Source organism: Daktulosphaira vitifoliae, unplaced genomic scaffold (assembly GCF_025091365.1).
Source record: "Daktulosphaira vitifoliae isolate Bord-2020 unplaced genomic scaffold, ASM2509136v1 Scaffold_3, whole genome shotgun sequence".
Classification (NCBI taxonomy): Eukaryota; Metazoa; Arthropoda; class Insecta; order Hemiptera; family Phylloxeridae; genus Daktulosphaira; species Daktulosphaira vitifoliae.
The window spans coordinates 11,351,750-11,371,859 of NW_026099574.1; the positions used below are offsets into that span (position 1 = coordinate 11,351,750).

The window sequence follows — 20,110 nt, forward strand, 5'->3', positions numbered from 1 at the left end:
TTCAAACGGCTATAAATAACGACCGGATTAACATGTGACCTTGAAATTTTAAATTTTGTCTACGCAATATACTAGAATTGAATTTTCATAATTATTTTAACATTATGAGTGCATTTTAAAATGAGACTTATAAGCGCCTTAAATTCGATTTCAGACCACTGTGCGATCACGAGCGTACTCTACAATCGAGGGATGAGGGATGGCCGTGTGGCTACCCTCCGTGAAACCCGAAGGGCTCTCGCTACCATGCCGGTGGTCCCGCGGTCTGTGCCGGTGGAGGGTGGTGCCTCCTTTCCGCAGCGCCCTGTTACCACTGGCGCGGTGGTGCAGCGATCAGGACGGCGATCGTCCCGCTCCTACACCCTACACACGGGACGTCGGAGGTAGCGCATCAACAGGGCTTTCAAAGAGAGGAAAGACCGGGAGAGAGAAGCGGCCAACTGTCCACCAACTACACCGGCGCCTCCAATGCCCGCGCCAAGGACCCGTCCACCATCACTGTCGGAGATCGTGCGACACTCCTCCACAGCAACAAGCACCACAGCTGGATCGACCCCCATGGAAATCGAGGACGCCGTGGACGATTTGGGACGCGCCGTGCACGGGTTCCTTTCAGACTCTCCTTCTCCTCCCCGTTTCCATCGTGAAACCTCATCGTCCCGTATAATCCGCCGAGGAGTTTCCTTCTTTTTTTTTCCCATTCGGTCCTGACGTCATCCGTAGATTACGGATAACCGGACCGAATAGTCCATTCCCTCTGGCCAACGAGACTGAAGGTTTCAGTCTAATACGGTAAGTGTTGAACGCAATATCAATTGTTTAAACTTATAACTACTGTGTATGATGCGACAATTTGTCTACAAATATCGTTTCCGACGTTGAACTTAACTGGTTTGCCTTTTTCTTGTGTGCTGTTTGTGTTTCATGGTTTTTCCGTTTTTTTTTTTTTTGGATTGCGGCGAGTGTGCTCATTACCGATATCACCGACGACAGAAGGGTAGTTGCCCATTGTTACATAGGTATATGATTGTTCGAATTAAGGAAAACATCTAATATTATAAGAATCAAATATTGTCTTCCGACGTTGTTTCTTTGTTTTTACTGTTGTGCTTGTATAAACATATATACACATAGACATAAATATAATATATATATATATATACATATATACCTTGAGTGCCGTACCATTTGGATACGCGTTAACATTTAATGAAAATATTGTTAAAAAATGAAAAAAGTTATTCCTTTTTAAATTTCAACTTTTAAACTATGCTTTGCTCACAAAAAATATTTAAATAAACTTGCATTCATGGTAAAATGCTTTTTTGCAAAATTCAGAATTATGCTTAAAATATTTCATTCATATATACCCTATTCTTTTAAAATTACTCTGCTTTTTGTGTTTAATTTTTATAAAGTTAGATGTTTTAATTATTTGTATTTATTTTTCAGACGAAATAATGAAGTATCTAGTGAAGAAAATGAATCTAGTGAAAGTCAATCTGATGTTGACGATATTGAGAGAAGCGGCCAACCGTCCACCAGCTACACCGGCGCCTCCAATGCCCCTCTTGCCAACGAGACTGAACGTTTCAGTCTAATACGGTAAGTGTTGAACGCAATATCAATGACCACACACACAAGGAACATGGCGGTAAGTCAACAATTGTTAATTACTTATAACTACTGTGTATGATGCGACAATTTGTCTACAAATATCGTTTCCGACGTTGACCATAACTGGTTTGCCTTTTTCTTGTGTGCTGTTTGTGTTTCATTGTTTTTCCGTATTACTCTGCTTTTTGTGTTTAATTTTTATAAAGTTAGATGTTTTAATTAATTGTATTTATTTTTCAGACGAAATAATGAAGTATCTAGTGAAGAAAATGAATCTAGTGAAAGTCAATCTGATTTTGACGATATTGAGAGAAGCGGCCAACCATCCACCAGCTACACCGGCGCCCCCAATGCCCCTCTTGCCAACGAGACTGAACGTTTCAGTCTAATACGGTAAGTGTTGAACGCAATATCAATGACCACACACACAAGGAACATGGCGGTAAGTCAACAATTGTTAATTACTTATAACTACTATGTATGATGAGACAATTTGTCTACAAATATCGTTTCCGACGTTGACCATAACTGCTTTGCCTTTTTCTTGTGTGCTGTTTGTGTTTCATTGTTTTTCCGTGTTACTCTGCTTTTTGTGTTTAATTTTTATAAAGTTAGATGTTTTAATTAATTGTATTTATTTTTCAGACGAAATAATGAAGTATCTAGTGAAGAAAATGAATCTAGTGAAAGTCAATCTGATGTTGACGATATTGAGAGAAGCGGCCAACCGTCCACCAGCTACTCCGGCGCCTCCAATGCCCCTCTTGCCAACGAGACTGAAGGTTTCAGTCTAATACGGTAAGTGTTGAACGCAATATCAATGACCACACACACAAGGAACATGGCGGTAAGTCAACAATTGTTAATTACTTATAACTACTGTGTATGATGCGACAATTTGTCTACAAATATCGTTTCCGACGTTGACCTTAACTGGTTTGCCTTTTTCTTGTGTGCTGTTTGTGTTTCATTGTTTTTTCGTGTTACTCTGCTTTCTGTGTTTAATTTTTATAAAGTTAGATGTTTTAATTAATTGTATTTATTTTTCAGACGAAATAATGAAGTATATAGTGAAGAAAATGAATCTAGTGAAAGTCAATCTGATGCTGACGATATTGTAAGTTTTAATTCTGTAGATGATTTTTTTTTACAATTCATTTCTTTAAATGAATACAAAAATTATATATTTATTTTTAATTTTTACTTATGATACGACCCTATTTGGGTACATATCTCATATGCCTGTTAACAGTAACCCAACATTTTAATTAGTACATATCACATTAGAAAAAACTAATTAAAGTATAATGGATTCAAATAATAATAAAATAAAATAAAATAATAATCTATGGATTCAAGATATGTTGAGAATGTCCATCAGGGAGATGACAATGTGCTATAAACATCATGAGAATTATAATTTTTTAAATCACAATTAAATAATAATAATAAGCTCAAATAATATTAATTAGTTGTATAACATTCATATGGTAGGTCTCAACTGCTTGTTGCACTACATTTTCACAAACAGTTTTCTGTAAGAATGTGTATATTAACATTGTCAGCGGGTCCCTGTATATCTATCTGTAATAAGCATGAATGCTGACCAAGCTGTTAAATGTTATTGACTGAACCAAGATTTGTGCACAAAATGTGACCGTATCACTTATTTAAATCCAATTTTTTTAATTATTAGTTGATTTATTTTAGCTGAAAAGTGAAAAAGCATCAATAAAGCGTTTTCTAAATGCTAAATTTGATAAATTTAATGAAATAATTAATCAAGCATCAAAAAAAGTTAAAAAATTGAAAAAAACAGTTCTAAAAGTAAATATATTTTAAGTAAAAATAACTTAACAGTTATATAACCAGTGGTTAATACATATTGTATTATTTTCACACAATAATAATTTTTTAATTAACATTTACTATAATTAAAAAAATGTATATATAGATTGTATTAGTTTTTAAATTAGTTCTAAAATCATGTTTTATTAACCTATATTTTTGTATTAAATCATATTAAAAAAAATTTTTTTCGCAGCATAAACTCGCTAATAATGAATTAACAAGAAAGAATTTAGATTACGAAAATACTTTAAAAATACAACAAGGTGATTATATAAGTATATATATTGTTATTAACTTACTTTATTTAATTTTACACCTGTTTAAGCAAAGTCGCATGATATTCTTAGTACATAACATGAAATATACTGTGTCTTAATCTATTTACCTGACTTATTTACCTGTATAAAATATATAAGTGAATAACCTATGAATTCCATTTATTTATTTTTTGGATGGAGTTCACGTAATGGGGTTTAAATTAATTTTGGGCTTATATATTACTATTGTATTAAATTAAACATTAGAAACATTGGTAACAAAATCATGTCCATATGGTCATTGATTTTTAAGTAATTATCAAAAGCAGTTACATATAAACATACATTTTTGTTTATAAAACATTAAATTTTTTTATATTATAACAATTATAATCCAAATCTCTAAGAAAAATATAATTTATAATGCATTGTCATGTGTGGTTTTAATTGATTTTTATAAATATGTTAGAAACATCTTCATCACGTTTTAAAATTAATAAATCTTATTTCTTTTATTAAATATTTTGATAAGAAATAATATTAATTAAAAAATAAAACACCTATGGATTTAAGACATTTTTGAAAAAATTAATTTATCTTAATTTTCCTAAACTTTCAATTGCATTAAGGCTAATGTTAAATTACATTAAAAAGAGGTATTTATCAAATTATTATCATTTGTAATTCTATTTTCTAGATAAAATTTTTAAGTTAAACTTTGTTAAGTCATTTAATAGCTTCAACATACTTTAATTATTATCTTTTTTTTTTTGAGAAGTTAATTTTTTTGTTTGAATTATTTTTCTAGATCAATTATCAAAAATTGAAGAAACGATCAAAGAAAAGATTTATAGTGTTCTAGAAAGTGATTTGCAATGTTCCATTTGTAATGAATTAATGGTTAAGGTATTATTTTTACATTTATATCCATTAATAGTGTGAATATAACACGTCATCTTGTTAAAAGTTCTTAGCAAATTTATTATGTTAATTTGATTAAAAAATGTATTATGGAATACTTTTTAATCAATTTTAAGATTGTTAAATATTATAAAGTGATAGTAGATATCTGAAAACTTTTTGAACTTTCTAATCCTAGAATTTTAAATAAAATTTCTGAAAAGTAAAGCTAAAATATTTTAACTAAAAAAATTATTTCTGATGAAAATTTCTTCTTTATTAGTTGAAAAAGTAAATAAATGTGTTTAAAAATCAATTATAAAATTCATATAGTAAAATCTAGTAAAGTAATTTAAAATGCTTTTCTTTAGGTAAATGTACATATTTTTATTTTGAACTAACAATTAATATGATTGCTAAACATAGAAAGACACAAATTTTCATTTTAAAATAAAATTTGCTTAATTGTCTAAGATAAAAAACGATTTTACAATTACTTCATTTACTTACATTTACATTACTTTACCATGATGTGTCACATTTTAAAGTAAATTTGTTTGTTTATGAAAATAAAATGCAATTTAGGTAAAATGAAAAATGATACTATGTCATTGTCTATATATTATTATTTTATAATTTAGTAACTTTTTTTATCCAAAATGTAAATTTTGTTTTTGATAAATTAGCTTCTAAGAGACTGAAAAAAAATTCACATACTTAATAATTATTCCAACAAAATTATTTTATTTTAGAACTTGAGTTTGGAGTTTAAATAAAACATATTTTATCTCAAAATTGTAGTAATACAAAAATAAGCAAAAATGTTGTTGTTTGGGGTATTTTATTTGACTATTGTTGGATATTTGGGGATTTGGTCAATTCAGGAGCAACGAGGTTCTATCAGGGTTGTAGAGTCCGAGGGTTTAGAATAGTAAAGACAAGTAGATATAAAAAGATACTTGATATCGCTTTAAAATGTACCGACGAAAACACAGTGATTTTCAGTTTATTGTATAAAATTTGAACATAACATGATAATTATTTTAAGATAAGATGCATAGTATACAGTAATCAATTTAACATGTGTATACATATGTAATAGTTAGTGCACAAATGTGTATATGTTATGACAGATAAATTAATTATTTGTTTGTATACAATTGGTATTAAATATTGATATATTGAATATAATTATATTATTAATTAAATATTAAATATTGATAAATGTAAGATGCGTAATGCAGAGCATTGTGCATATTACGACAAAATTTTAGTTCAAGAAAACTTGAATTTTACGCATCCATAAATTAGATTAAAAAAATGGTTTTGAATACCTCATTATCATTGGGAAATAAATAAAATTTAGTCATAAATTGTGAAAATGAATATTTTATATAAAATTTAATATGTAAATTTGTTTTTTTTTTAGGCGTGTACAATTAATTGCAGCCATACATTTTGTGAAATTTGTTTAAATACTTGGTTGAGAGAAAATAATGTGTGTCCTCTTTGTCGAACTTCAGTTCAAACCGAAACCCTAAGTCTATGTATGGATAACTTTATTACTAATATTTGTAATGTTCTTGGGAATGAAATAAAAGAACATCGGGAAAATATACAACAAGAAAGTAAGTATATTTTAACATTTATTAACTTATATTTATTGTTATAACTATTTTTAGGATTGGCAGCTTATAGCCCACGAGTACCACAAATGGCTTGGAGAGGTCGTAGAAGAATAGGTATACGTCGAAATATATAACCTGCACATGTTCAATGAGAAATAATGCAAAGAATTCATGAAGTAAATTTATTATTATTATTATTATTATTATTATTATGCGTATAATGTTCACCAAATCGTTTCCACAGGCACCAACACCGCCAGCGACGACGTTTCCTCCGAACGGTCCAGCATTACCAACATCAATGTCCACCGGGTGAACAATTTCAATCTACAGGGTGCCAACTTCTATTGTTACAATTCAGGATAACTCAGCTACGGAACCTGGCGTGTTGTGTACGCGATACTTACAATGTATACATACACATATACGCGTTGTAAGGAGTATTTGAAAAAGTGAACGAATTAATACCGTCTCACATTCCATAACCTCAATAGTTGTACAGTAAAGTTGTGTGTTTCTTAACTGTAAAATAAAATAAATTTTCTTTATAATATAAAATTTATATTACTGTAAATTAAGCTCTATAATGTCATTAAGTAATAATAAGGTTTGTTATAAATGTAATCTAGGATTTGCCGAACTTGATTATCCTATCAAAAGTGATGGCTGCAAACTGTCTGTACATAATAAGTGTTCTGGTTTAGCAGTGAGTGAAATTAAATGTCTAACATTAAAAAATCGTAGTTTGAAATTCTTTTGTGTAGTCTTTTATAATGGTTTAAGTGAACTCCCCGAACTGAAATTAATTATCAACCGTTTAATTACTGAAGTAAACGATCTTAAAACTCAAAAAACACTGTTTATACATCAGAAAATTCTGAAGAGTTCATAATCAACGAAATAAGTGAGCATAACATGAGAGCGTCAAATTTAATTCTATACAATGTTCCAGAGTCCAAGTCAGATAACAAAACTGATAAAATTGTGCAAGACTCTAATTTGGTATGTAATGTTATCAGTTCAATAAGTAGTGGTGAAAATATTATTAAACCTTTAAAAGTTATCCGATTGGGTAACCGTGACCAGAATAATACTCGCCCGATAAAAGCTATATTTGCTTTACCAGCTGAAGCGTTTGATATCTTAAAATCTAAGAAAAAATTGTTATCATTACAACCGCCATCTATTATTCGAATCAGTTCGGACCGCACGCTGCATCAAAGGAATTATATGAAAAAACTCCGCTGTGAATTGGAGACTTGTAAAAATAATGGCGAATCTGATCTAATTATTAAATATGTGAAAGGAACACCGAAAATTGTTATAAAAAATAACCGTTCAGTAAATCTCCGAAATGATAATTTTTTATAATTAATATTTTTTTTCAAAATGTTCGTGGTCTATTAACAAAGATAATATTTTTACGAAATGCCTTATTAAATGTGAATTATGATATAGTTTGTTTAAATGAAACATGGTTAAATTATAATATTTTTGATGCGGAACTTGGTTTTAATAATTATAATTTATATAGAGATGATCTTAATTTGTCGTACGGTAAACTGCGTGGTGGTGGTGTGTTAATTGCAATAAATAAAAAAATATGTTGTGAATTATTAAATGTTTCTCTTGTAACTGGAATCGAACACTTATTTCTAAAATTCACTGTAAATAAAATAAAAATAGTTTTAGGTTATGTGTATATTCCACCTGATGCAACTATTTAAATGTATTCTAAACAATGTGATGTTATAGAGTCTATATATTTTGACTATCCTTATTATCATTTTATTATTACTGGTGATTTTAATTTAAATAGCTACGATTGGTCTATCGAATCCAGTATTCAAGGTAATGTCTCTGGAGATATACTATATAATTCTTTTGTAAATCTTTTAAATTTAAAACAATGTAATTACATTAAAAACTCTTTAGGTCGTACTCTTGATTGTATATTTCTTAGTTCTGATGTAGAACTAATTTTCCAGTGTTTATGATACTGACTCAAGAATTATTAATGAAGAGTCCCAAGAAAATTAAAATACGTCTTTAATGAATAATATAAATGTTAATTTAAGCTCAATGTCTATTGATCAAAATGAAATTCAAGAGTTATTCAATAATTTATATATGAATGCGAGTATATATATATATAGAGGGTGATTTTTTTATTATAACCCACTCAATTACTTACAGAATAATAATAATTAAAACATTTTTTTTTATTACTATCTTTAGTTACACATTATTCTTGAATTATTAACTATGTAATACTTTTTAAGTTCATCCCTTATGCCTGGTAAGGGTGTCAACTTTGTTTTTTTAAATGGTAACAAATATTTTTAATTTAATAAAATGTTTGAGTTTTTAATTTAATAACAAATGTCATTTGAATTTTTAATATAACTTTATTCGTTTATTAGATATAAACATTTAAAGTTTCAATTTTTTGAGTTAATATATAGGTATAATACACAAGGGATTACAAATACAGGTAGCTAATTGATTTTTTATGATATTGCTATAACAGTCACGGATTGTTTATTATCAATTATTACTATCAATAGATATACATTCTGTATTGTCAGTTAGTGTATTTATAAACTCACAACAATGTGTCTTACTACCATTAATAATAACAATGATTTGTACCTGCTAATATCGATGTCATAAAAAACCAATTAGCTAACTGTAATTTGTAATTGCATTGCGTGTAGCTAACCGCACGAACAATCAACTATAGTTGCACACACAACTTTCACCACCGAAAAACGACACAAAAGATAAAATGTAAATATTCACAAAAAAACGCAACGAACCAGTTAGGTGTACTTCGTAAAACAGCACAGAACGCAATCTCCGTAATCCATATTCGGCGGCGGCCTTATCTCAGTGTCAAGGGCGGGGCGACAACCGATTGTCATATTAATAGCTGGACGGCTGATATCGAGAGAGACACGGGCGAGCACTAGCCTAGAGCAAAAGGCGGTGCCGTGTCAGTATCGATATCTTGTTGTCACCAAAAAGTGTTGTAGACCCCTCTGGATTTATATAACCAAGCTCATTTTCTATTCTACGAATCCAGCAAATATCATCAATAGACACAATTACAGCTCGATATTTGACTTCAGACGTTGACTTTTGGACCTCCTCTTAAAATGAGTATACCACTGGTTGAAATATGAGCAACAGGTTGACCAGCATAATCAACATCACTATAAGCAAAAATTTTATCATTTCGATTAAAGAGTATTCCATATAGCATTGTACTCTTGAAATACTGAAATATACGTTTTACTACTTTCCAATGACTTTGCATAGGTTTGTTGCAATAACGACTCAAATAACGTACAGCATAACTTATGTCTGGACGAGATATTGTAGATATTATAGTCTCTTGTATTTACATACTTAAATATGTAAGTTTATTTTAGTGTCTTTTATCAAATTTTTGACATTTCATCAAGCTATACCAGCTTTACCAGCTAAGAGTCCATCATCAACAAATAACGCAATTATTATACTTCTGTCATTGTTATAATAAACACACAGATCATCATTAGTATCATTAAACTCCATTGTCTTCAAGAAATTTGTAATTTTATCATTCTAATTTTTAGAAGCTTGTTTCAGGCCATATAGACTTTTGTTCAATTTACAGACACGGTTTGTATTATCATGAAAACCTTCAGGTTGATACATAAATATATCTTCTTTTAAATTACCATATAAAAATTCTGTTTTGACATCAAATGTCATTAATTTCATACAATTAGATGCAGCAAGACTTAAAAGCAGTCCAATTGATACATAACGAGCTACTGGACTAAATGTATCAGTATAATCAATACCTTTCTTTTGTTCAAAACCTCTGATAACAAGTCTGGCCTTGTATCGACAATCTTGCTTTTTACGTAATATTAACGACAAGTAAGCGATTTGATGTTATTTAGCAGTTTAACCAAATTCCGTGTATTTATTTTTACAAGTGACTTAAATTCTTCTGTCATTGTTTTTCTCCATTTTTCATCATTAAACGCTTCAGAAACAGAGATATCTTCAACCTCACATATCTTAGCCATATCTAACTTGTTAATTGAAACAAAATTCATAATCATTCAGTTTTTCAGGCTTCTTCAAGGTTTTACGTTGTCGTAGATTTGAACGATTGAACTTTTTCTTGATATTCTTCACTTTTGCTTTCATCGTTAGAACTTGCTGAATCTGATTCTCTTCCTGAATTTGCAGTTTGACTTTCATCAAATATAATTTCCATAATTGTTTGATTTTTGTCTGTCTTTTCATCAAAAATTACATTATCTGAGCTTGTGACATCCTATCTGCCTGACAGATAAATTCTATAACAAGGAGTGTCCAAGTCATATCCAACAAGTATTCCTTTCTCTGATTTCTTATCAGTTTTAACTCGTTTATGATAATTTTGTTAAGGAGTATAAACATTTGAATTGGAATGAAATACACCAAGTTTATTCAATAATNATAGTTATTATTGTGGTCTTAGTTAATCATTTGAATGCATTAGCATCGAGTGTATTGTATAAGAACAAAACGATTATTTATGGTATACCGCCGCAGTAAGTTAATCACAGAAAATATAAACATATGAGAATTGTGAGTTATAATCATTACAATTAGTTTTTTGAACTTTACATACTTTTATTAAAATTCCAGGTAGGTATTAAGTCTCCAATGACTCGATAGTACTTCGAGGATGGATATCAGACGTCAATTTACGGTACTTTCTTTTTCAAAAATATTAGAATACCAGATTTGATCACGTATTTACGGTGGTATCCTCTGTAGACTAGACGCAACCCTAAAATTACGTGTACCATGACAATAAATTCCGTTTAAATTATTGACCACCCACAGGGCTGTAATACAGTGTCGCGGTTGGGTTATATATAGTAATACTCGGTGTCCTGAGACCCTCGGAGGGGTTTGACCTGGATAGTGTAGGATCAATTCATATAACTTATTATATCCGCATTTCAACACTTTTAATCTTAGCAATAGGGAGCACATGAATAATTGTAAAATGATACAAAGAAAAAACATTTACACTAAAGGCAGTTCACACAAAACTATTGAAAAGAAAAACAAATTTGTTAATTACACTTGAGTCCAATCCTTAATCGGATTACCGAGTAATTTAGATTTTTTTTTTCATAAATATTATAGAAAAATCAAAACATTAATAGTTAAGTATGAAATATCTTATGGTAAAACTATTTGATAGTTAACGATTCGGTTAAGAATTTGACACAAACTTATTGCTGTGTTTGTTACGGTCCACCGTTTTCGCTAACCGCTTGAAAATGTAAAAGGACCAACTGTTTTTACGTTTTATTTTTCTCGTGAAATCTAATAAATTATTAATAACATTATGATCACGGTAGTAATGGTTTTTTTCGGAAATACTTAAGTGCATTTCATTCGTGACGCGCATTGGTTTTGTATATATCGTGCCAAATAATGTACTTACTTTTTATGAGCTACTAGTGTATGAATATCATTTCTCACGAAATAATAGCAAGTTCTTCGATTAGTTTTATTTTCTGAAGATTTTTGTGTCGTTATGTTGTTACAAGAGAATATCAAAAATAGTATTACAATTTTTTAGTTGGGTTGGGTTTATATTCACACTTGGGATATTTTTTTCATTTGTATATCATGTTAATAAAAAAAGGGTTTATTAAAATGTTTTCTCTTTTATATTTGTTGATATTTGTTACTTAAAGAAATGTAGCACACCGGATCAATTAACACCTCTGATCGAAATTTTATTAAAATTTTACTTGTTTATAAATATTCCTAAAATATCTTAGTTTTAAAATAGTAAAAAATTTAAAAAAAAGTAAAAATTCTTATTATCACGATCGATGATAATATTTTGGTGGTATATATAGTTCATTAGTTTCAGATAAGATAAAAATTTAACACGCAATAATTTAATACATCAAATAATTTTATAGTATTTTTACAATATATTTGTGTTAAGTTTTAAAGAAATTACAAGTTTAACTAAAATTTTTTCTGTATTTATTGTAAAATGAAACTAATATTTTGTTACTAGAGTTTTAAAATTGTATTTCAAATTATATAATTGTAAATTAAAATTTTAATTGTCTGTACAATAGTCCAACTATGATGGAATTTCATAAAGTTAGTTTCAATTATTTATTTTGAATAAATAGAATGTTGAATTCTTGTTTATCAATAGAATATTTGTGATAAATTGTATTACTTTTTAGGAGCTGTTTTCATGTTCTAAATCAAAATTAAAAATAAATTATGAATTTTTAAATAATGACTAAAAAAATAATATTAGAAATTTTATAAAAGGTTAAATTTAATCTTATTTAAATATAATATACTTTCGTATAAAATATAATTATACCTTTTACATTTTCTTCCTGTGTTTGTATTGTAGAAGAATTGTCAGGAAAATTATTTAAATTGTGTTCTCTAAAAAAAAAAAATATTAAATCAGCTTGTAAACTACAAATATCATGTTTGGAAAATTATGTTAAGCTTAAAAAAAATTTTGGGAACTGAGAACAAGTCATTTTCTGTTACGTTCAATGATTTTTGCTACGCTTATTTTCAAAACTTTTATCACGCAACGAAAATATGTTTTATAATTGTTTGTATTAAAATGTTGCTTTCGTNATTTGTTTATGCTTTCGTAATATTTAGAGTAAAACACATTTTTTCAGGCACCTTTTAGTTGAAATAGCAATTTGATATATTGTACAATATCAATTAAAATTATGTGAAGTATAAAATAATCTTGTACCTTGATTAAAGATAGTTGGATGACCTGGTAAAAAAGTCTCGTTGGTCTCTTTGTTGCAATCGAATCCTAAACCAAAATATTTATCTTGAATAGTCGACTGCATTAAATTAGCGATTTTATTACCAAGAAAATGATAAAACGGTTTTTTTATTGCTGTCGATTTCTGTTTATTAAATTCATCTTCCCAATTTTCCCATAATGATTCATAATTTAGGCTTTTAAGTTTACAACGTTGTTTTATATCTGTATTTACTTCTTTGTTTATTCGCGTTAAGACTTTTTCGATCGTTTTTAGTTTTTCTTCAATATGAAAATTTTTTTGTATTGGAGCTAGATTATTTATATTTTGTGAATTAAAGCTATTTTGTATGTCGGCAAACACATTGCTCAGGAAATAATAATTCTTAACATGTGTCCACCATGGCACACTATGGAACTTTTCAATAGTGTCCATAGCACCTTTCATTAATGTTGCCATCCAATGTATATTTAGTAGTGTATCTTTAACTTCAATGAAGCAGTTGTACGCGTATTGATCGAAGTCATTTTGTATGATAATTTCCTTGCAATGATTTTGAAAACGATTAATCATATATAAAACCTCTTGTAACACATATGCGTAAGAACATCCAAGGTAAACGGTTGTACACCGAATTTGAGTATCATCATAATTTATATTACCTTTAAGTACATCTAATAATGTGTACCTATAATTCCAATAGTTTATTTTTTCCACGTCATTTAAATTTCGCCATCCAGGTTGTGACAATAATTTATTGAAAACATACTTTTTATTATTTTGCATATTGATTGCTCTAATTTTCAAAAGCACGGATAAAATCAAATAATACATTTTATAGTATGAGAATTTTGAAATTTTCATTTTTTTTGTTATAATTTCTTGTTGTTAAATTTTTGTATTTTTTATAATAAAACTTCTTGTGAAATACGTTTACAAACTGTTATATTATTAACATTATAGTTTTTTACTAGCAGTTCTATAAGATAATATGGTAATATCTATTGACTTTGTTCGTAGGTTAGCATAATTTACACAATTGCGCTATTAAAAATAAACCATAATATACGTAAATTAAAATATGATGTATAATCAGAGGTGTTGTGGAGCGTATACGCGGGTATACGGCGTATACCCACTTCTTTGTTTTTCTGTTATTGCGTATACTTATAAAATCATAAGTGATACGCGGGTATACGGCGTATATCCACTGTTAGTTTTTTTATTAGTGCATATACGTATTTATAAAATAGTTAAAGAGTATAGACTAAAGAATAAAATAAAAAGTAATACGTGGGTATCGAATATAGGTACGTTTGTCATAAAACACAAATTTTGAATAACTCTTATCAGTTTGTTTAATCTTTACAGTCATACCTAGGGATGTCAACGATATATCGATAAGTTAAAAATATCGATATGTTTGGTCGATATATCGATACATTTTTATCGATAAATTTCTTCGATAAATTTTCATTATCGTTAAAATCGTTCGATATATCGGTAATATCGATAATCTTGTTTTTACTACTTGTTTTATAAAATTTCTATCTTATCAATAAGTATTTTTTTCATTTGTACCAATCAATAAAAAGAATTATAAGCAAATTTGATATGAATTGTATTTTATGTTGGTAACTTCTATTAATAAGGACACAAACTTAGTATAACGGATTTGAAGCTATGATATCTGTTATTACAACGGTATCTTATATTGGGTCGCATTTTAAATTAAGCATTACAATAATTATGTTATTAAATATATTTATAACTGTTATTATTATTATCATGATAAATTTGTGTCTATTGTGGATTATTAAATCTCAACATTTTAAGATTTTTTTTATTTACGTCTACCTTTTTGCAAATATTACAAAAAATACAATACTATTTGTTAGTTGTTAATATCTTTAAGTATTATTTCAATTTCATTAACAATACAAGTATTAAATAATACGTTGATAATGAACATATGATATTTTAAGTTAATTTTATGCATAATTGGGTTTGATTTTTTGTTTCTACTGTAGTAAAAACATTTAAATAGATATGTCGCAGTTTTTTTTTTTTTATCGATATAATGACAGAATATCGATACTTATCGATAACAAAGTTACGACATTTATCGTAATCGATAAAAGTAAGATTTTTTATCGATAATTAGGATATCGATACTTTGGTCGATATTGACATCCCTACTCACTATTATTGACACACGTGAACGCAGATTAATTTTAACTGTGGATAGAAAATCATGTTTAGTGTATTTTAATGTTATTTTTCAAGTATTAAAATATTAGTTAGCTAAGGTAAATTTTTAAACTAAATATTTTAAAAGTACTAATAGAAGTTTAATATACCTCACATTTATTTTTAATAGATTTGGTTACAAAGTTTTACAATCGTTTTCGTATCATACTTCATAGCAGGGAAGAGACGATAAAAATGAAAATTTTCAATCAACCTCGCATTTTGCTCTTGATAAGATGAAAAAAACATTTTTTAGTATTAAACTAGATATAGATGAAGCTCACATGCAAATTTCAGATATTAAATCCATTCACAGAAGTCATGAAAAGTCGTATAAGCTTAATCTTGTCATCTTACTTCGTTTTCATCTTACAGAAATTCATTATTAATACGAACAAAATAATTAGTCTTATAAATAATTATTGTTTATGACAAGGAAAAATTTATCAGATTGATAAATAATAATTTATTAATGTTGGAATTTTTATCAATATGAAAATATGATACAGATTTAATTATTGAAAAATATTTAATTATTACGACAAAAAAATGAAGATTTTTTGAATAAATCGTTATTTGAAAAAATAAAATGGCTGATGTTTTGATGGTGCATTATCCAAAAATAATTAAAGAGTAAGGGACACTGAGACATTTTTGATGCTTTAGGTTTGGAGGTAAACTTAATGAATTTAAAACATATGCACGAGTATTTCATCTAGACACAATGTTACATTAACGCTACCTAAAAAACTTCAAATAAGATTTGCAGGTTAAACATTTATTTAAATCACTATCATTTGAAAACAAACTTTTAATTAAAATTGGTATGAACCCAGCAGATAATGAGATTTTTATCTCATTTTGAATGCATAACTTCAATGAATATCGAGGACTCCACCACTGTAGTCTCCCTTTGTGAGAAGTAATTTCATATGATTATTTAATGTTTAATTTCATATTATATATAAGAATAATAAATAATAAATTCTTATATTATATATAAGAATNGTATAATGTTTAAAATAAACAAGAAATTTGTTGCGCATATATCAAAAGATAACTTTTTTCTTACAAATGTTTATATAAATAAATACATTAAAAATAAAATGATCACTGCAAGCTATATTAGCCATATTAGGCAGTATGACATTTGATCTTAATACACTTTTTAATGGCCATTTCTGTTCTTAAAAGATTTTGTACTAATTTCAATATTAAAAATTTTATATTTATTAATTGTGTAAAATTTGAAGTCATATTTCTATATTAATCATGTCTATAATGTTTTGATTAAGCATTATTTTTTATAATACGTATAATATAAACCTTTTAATGAGTTTTTATAAGTTTCATGCCTTTATTATATTGTTTTATAATGTTAGTTATAATTGTTCAATCATTTTATAGAGAGGACTTATAATGTTACCTGATTTCCAATATGTCCTAGCACATCCTGATATATTGACTGAATTAACTGCTATCCGAGGATTATTAAGGAGACGTTATCCAACTCTTCAAAATGGTTTGTTATAGATATTTATTCTACCAACTTGTAATGATCCATTGAAGTATACTTAATTTAATAGTTTCTATAATAACACTTTTATATTCAGGGATAATACTTTCACTTACCATATTTCCATAATATGGTAATTAACTGTATATATTACATTAACTATATATTGTAATATATAAAATTGTAATAGTATTTATTAGTATATTATTTTATGTTATTTACTAGCATTAATATATAAAATTTGATTGTTAAAAATTTCAGTTCAAGTTTAACATAAGATTGTAGCGTTACGCTACGGCTTTATCATTGGTTGACAGTTGCAAGAAAGTCCACTGGACAGCGCTGTTTGACAACCCTTATTCAAATATGTAAATTAAAGTATTTATTTATTTATTTATTTTTTATTATTTTTTATTATATTTATTGTAATGATTATTTTATATACCAGTCTTAGCGAGAACTCGAAAATAGGAAATTAGAATATTCTTCTGTTTTTGGAGGGTTTTTAAAAATAAATAATATGTGGGCAATTGTGTTCTACACTACTCCGGTGGTGACGAGTAGCATAAAGTACACCGTCACTACTTGCATACTTATTACTAAAAATTCTAATAGTTTTTTTAGTTCTTCGTTTTACTAGTGTTTGCAGTATTTATTGCCATCTACTCTTCATCATTTCATTTTTTCCATCGAGTAAGTTTTCTTTATTTTTTCCTTATTACATATATAATTTTCAACGGTGTTCGTAACTAAGTGTTACCAACCGTGATCAAAATTATATATTTCTTTTCTTTAAAGGCAAGTCATAATCTTCAACGGTGATTATAACCATCGTGTTATCAACCGTGATCGAGATAACTGTCTTTTTGTAAAAATCCCTTTAACCTTTTGCAACGGTGTTCGTAACTACTCGTTACCAACCGTGATCCAGAGGGTTATACTTCTACTTCACCCCAAATTAAATAGTTTCTAAAATAAGACTGATATAGTAGTTAGTTTATTAATATATGTATATATTCATCTTTATAAAAAATAAATCAGAACAAATCGATTAGTCGAACAAATTGTGTTGTATTTTCATATTTAAAGAGAACAAACGTAGAAACGTTTCAAGATATTTTTGTAGATTAACTTTTTAATTAAATTAATAATTGAAACTATTAAACATAAACATAATGTAGGGTATCAGTAACAGTCAACAGTTCCCAGTTTTTGGCAATTTTTATATATGTTACAGAGTCTCTTTTAAGCTTGAAAAAGTAGGTTTTTTTTCATATTAACTATCATAGTATGTTAAAAATATTGATTAAAAATTTAATAAATGATTTATTAAATATTAAACTGATGGAAAGTAATGGAAAACATTTGCAAAATTGTTTAATTAATCATTAAATTTTTATTTAAAAATTTAAATCTTTAAATAATCATTATTATGAATTGATCTTTCAGGTGCATTAACACTTAATTTGATATCCATGATTAAACTTTACATGAAAGGTGTCAGATATAATATGACAGTTGATCCATATGATGAATCATTAGGAGTTGTAGAAATGAAAATTGGCCAAGTATAATATTATATAAAATGTGTGTTATTAAAAATGACTTTTTTTGTACCAAGATTTCAGATGAGACTGATCATTTAGTAGAAAACTTAAAAACATTGTTTAGAGACGTAATAACAAGAGCTCCTAAGAAAAATGAATCATCTCCCTTCATAACAAGGTACAATAATTTATATTCTTTGCATTGTATTGTGAATAAATAAAGAAACTTCAAATTAATTTTAAATTTGATAGGTGTTTAGCACAAACACCGTCTTCAAGAGAGAAATTTAACATAGACTTATCCCCATACTCAAATTCTCACGAAGAAGAGGATTCTGAATCTGATTCAGATGAAGAAGAAGAAATAAAAAAAACACAAAGAGCTTAAAATATAAAATTGTTAAAACTTTAGAATTTTGTTAAGTGTGAAAAATATTTAATAAAAAAATATCTAGATATAGTTATCATTTTTATATGTGTGTATATTTGCATTTACATGAATCTTGAAAGTATCTAAACATTGTTTTTGGAACATGATCATATTGAGGCAATAAATAGCTTTACACATCCATCTAACCAAAGGGTAAGTGCCAGGTTTTTGAAAATTAATAACTTTTAGTAGTGTTCCACCTAAATAAATGATCACAATCTCCAAAAACTCACTGTAGTCATTTTTAGTTCCATTTTTATTTAAAGTTATATTACAGAACGACAAAATGTTATCTGTTACACTTAGTTATGAGTTTTTTTAGTTCTATATCACCTGAAAATACACAAAAAGTTTGATAAATTTCATTCCACTAGTTTTTAAATTTTTAAAAAATTGTAATATCTAGATAAAACATAACTGTAAATTTAGAATTTAAATTTATCGTTTGCAAAATTATCTCAAATATATGATGTTGACACGTAAAAAATAAAAATTGATCTGTTTGACTTTTGCACCAATAATATGCATTTAAAATACCACTATTAGATGATGTTATATCAAACACAAATGCTTGTACTTTTTTTAAAAGCTCCTAATCATACACAGGAATATCTCCTGTGTATGATTATATCAATCCCATTAACTTTTCCTGAAACCGCGAGAAGTTGTTCGGTATTCGAAGTTGTATTAATTATTAGTAACCAGACAACAATTTTTATTACAAGTAAATTAGGAATTATTTTTGAATCCCATTGGACTACCGAAAACCCTAAAAACTAGACTATTGATTTTTTTAACAAGGTTTGTCGTAGCTCACGTTCACTTTGCTGTATTTAATTTCGCATAATTTTTTATCCTCTTGCGATATAACCAATACGACCTTTTTGTCTTTAAAAGATAAGAATTTTTCGTTTTTAATTAGGCTCATTTTATTCGAGTAAGCGTTATCAAATAGATCGTTTAATAAATTTAAAAAATCAACCTAATTTTTTTTTTTAGTTTTACTTTTTCTATGTTTATTTAATCCTTGCCAAATTTCGTTTAATGTTTATATTTATACTTAGTATATTTTAATAATCATGCGTATGTATTTTTGGCTTATTCCTGAATAACAAACATTGATGGTGATCAATAATATAACTATAATGAAAATTTAATTTTAAGTTGCGCATATTGTACATACATACACAATCCTTATTCGGGGATAATTTATTACCAGTAACTTCAATACACATATTACCTACAAGATATACAGAATGATTCACTTACTACGAT

At 27.7% G+C, this 20,110-nt stretch overlaps 3 protein-coding genes across 4 annotated transcripts in view; 2 read left to right on the top strand and 1 right to left on the bottom strand.

Moving 5' to 3' along the window:
* The first annotated feature begins 924 nt into the window (after nt 1-924).
* LOC126902038 (E3 ubiquitin-protein ligase rnf8-A-like) lies at nt 925-6,777 on the top strand. The gene is made up of 8 exons (XM_050679060.1): nt 925-1,019; nt 1,453-1,605; nt 2,668-2,734; nt 3,328-3,444; nt 3,662-3,731; nt 4,534-4,631; nt 6,055-6,253; nt 6,308-6,777. The coding sequence occupies exons 1-8, from the start codon at nt 925-927 to the stop codon at nt 6,385-6,387; spliced, it is 879 nt and encodes a 292-aa protein (XP_050535017.1). The 3' UTR covers nt 6,388-6,777.
* A 253-nt stretch (nt 6,778-7,030) lies between these two features.
* Nucleotides 7,031-18,878, top strand: LOC126901683 (uncharacterized). Its single transcript, XM_050678350.1, has 5 exons — nt 7,031-7,255; nt 16,750-16,864; nt 18,308-18,426; nt 18,480-18,583; nt 18,658-18,878. Exons 1-5 carry the CDS (start codon nt 7,169-7,171, stop codon nt 18,791-18,793), a joined length of 561 nt encoding a protein of 186 aa, XP_050534307.1. The 5' UTR covers nt 7,031-7,168; the 3' UTR covers nt 18,794-18,878.
* Nucleotides 12,315-20,110, bottom strand: part of LOC126901682 (uncharacterized) — a 38,029-nt gene continuing 30,233 nt past the window's right edge. The window contains exons 2-4 of one of the 2 annotated variants that reach the window (XM_050678349.1): nt 13,074-13,532; nt 12,675-12,742; nt 12,315-12,544 (exon numbers count right to left, since the gene is read on the bottom strand). In XM_050678349.1, the coding sequence (XP_050534306.1) occupies nt 12,729-12,742; nt 13,074-13,532 (473 nt within the window). In that variant the 3' untranslated portion in view covers nt 12,315-12,544; nt 12,675-12,728. Of the gene's footprint in view, nt 12,545-12,674; nt 12,743-13,073; nt 14,066-20,110 lie in introns of those variants that run through there. The other variant, XM_050678347.1, reaches the window with a different exon arrangement.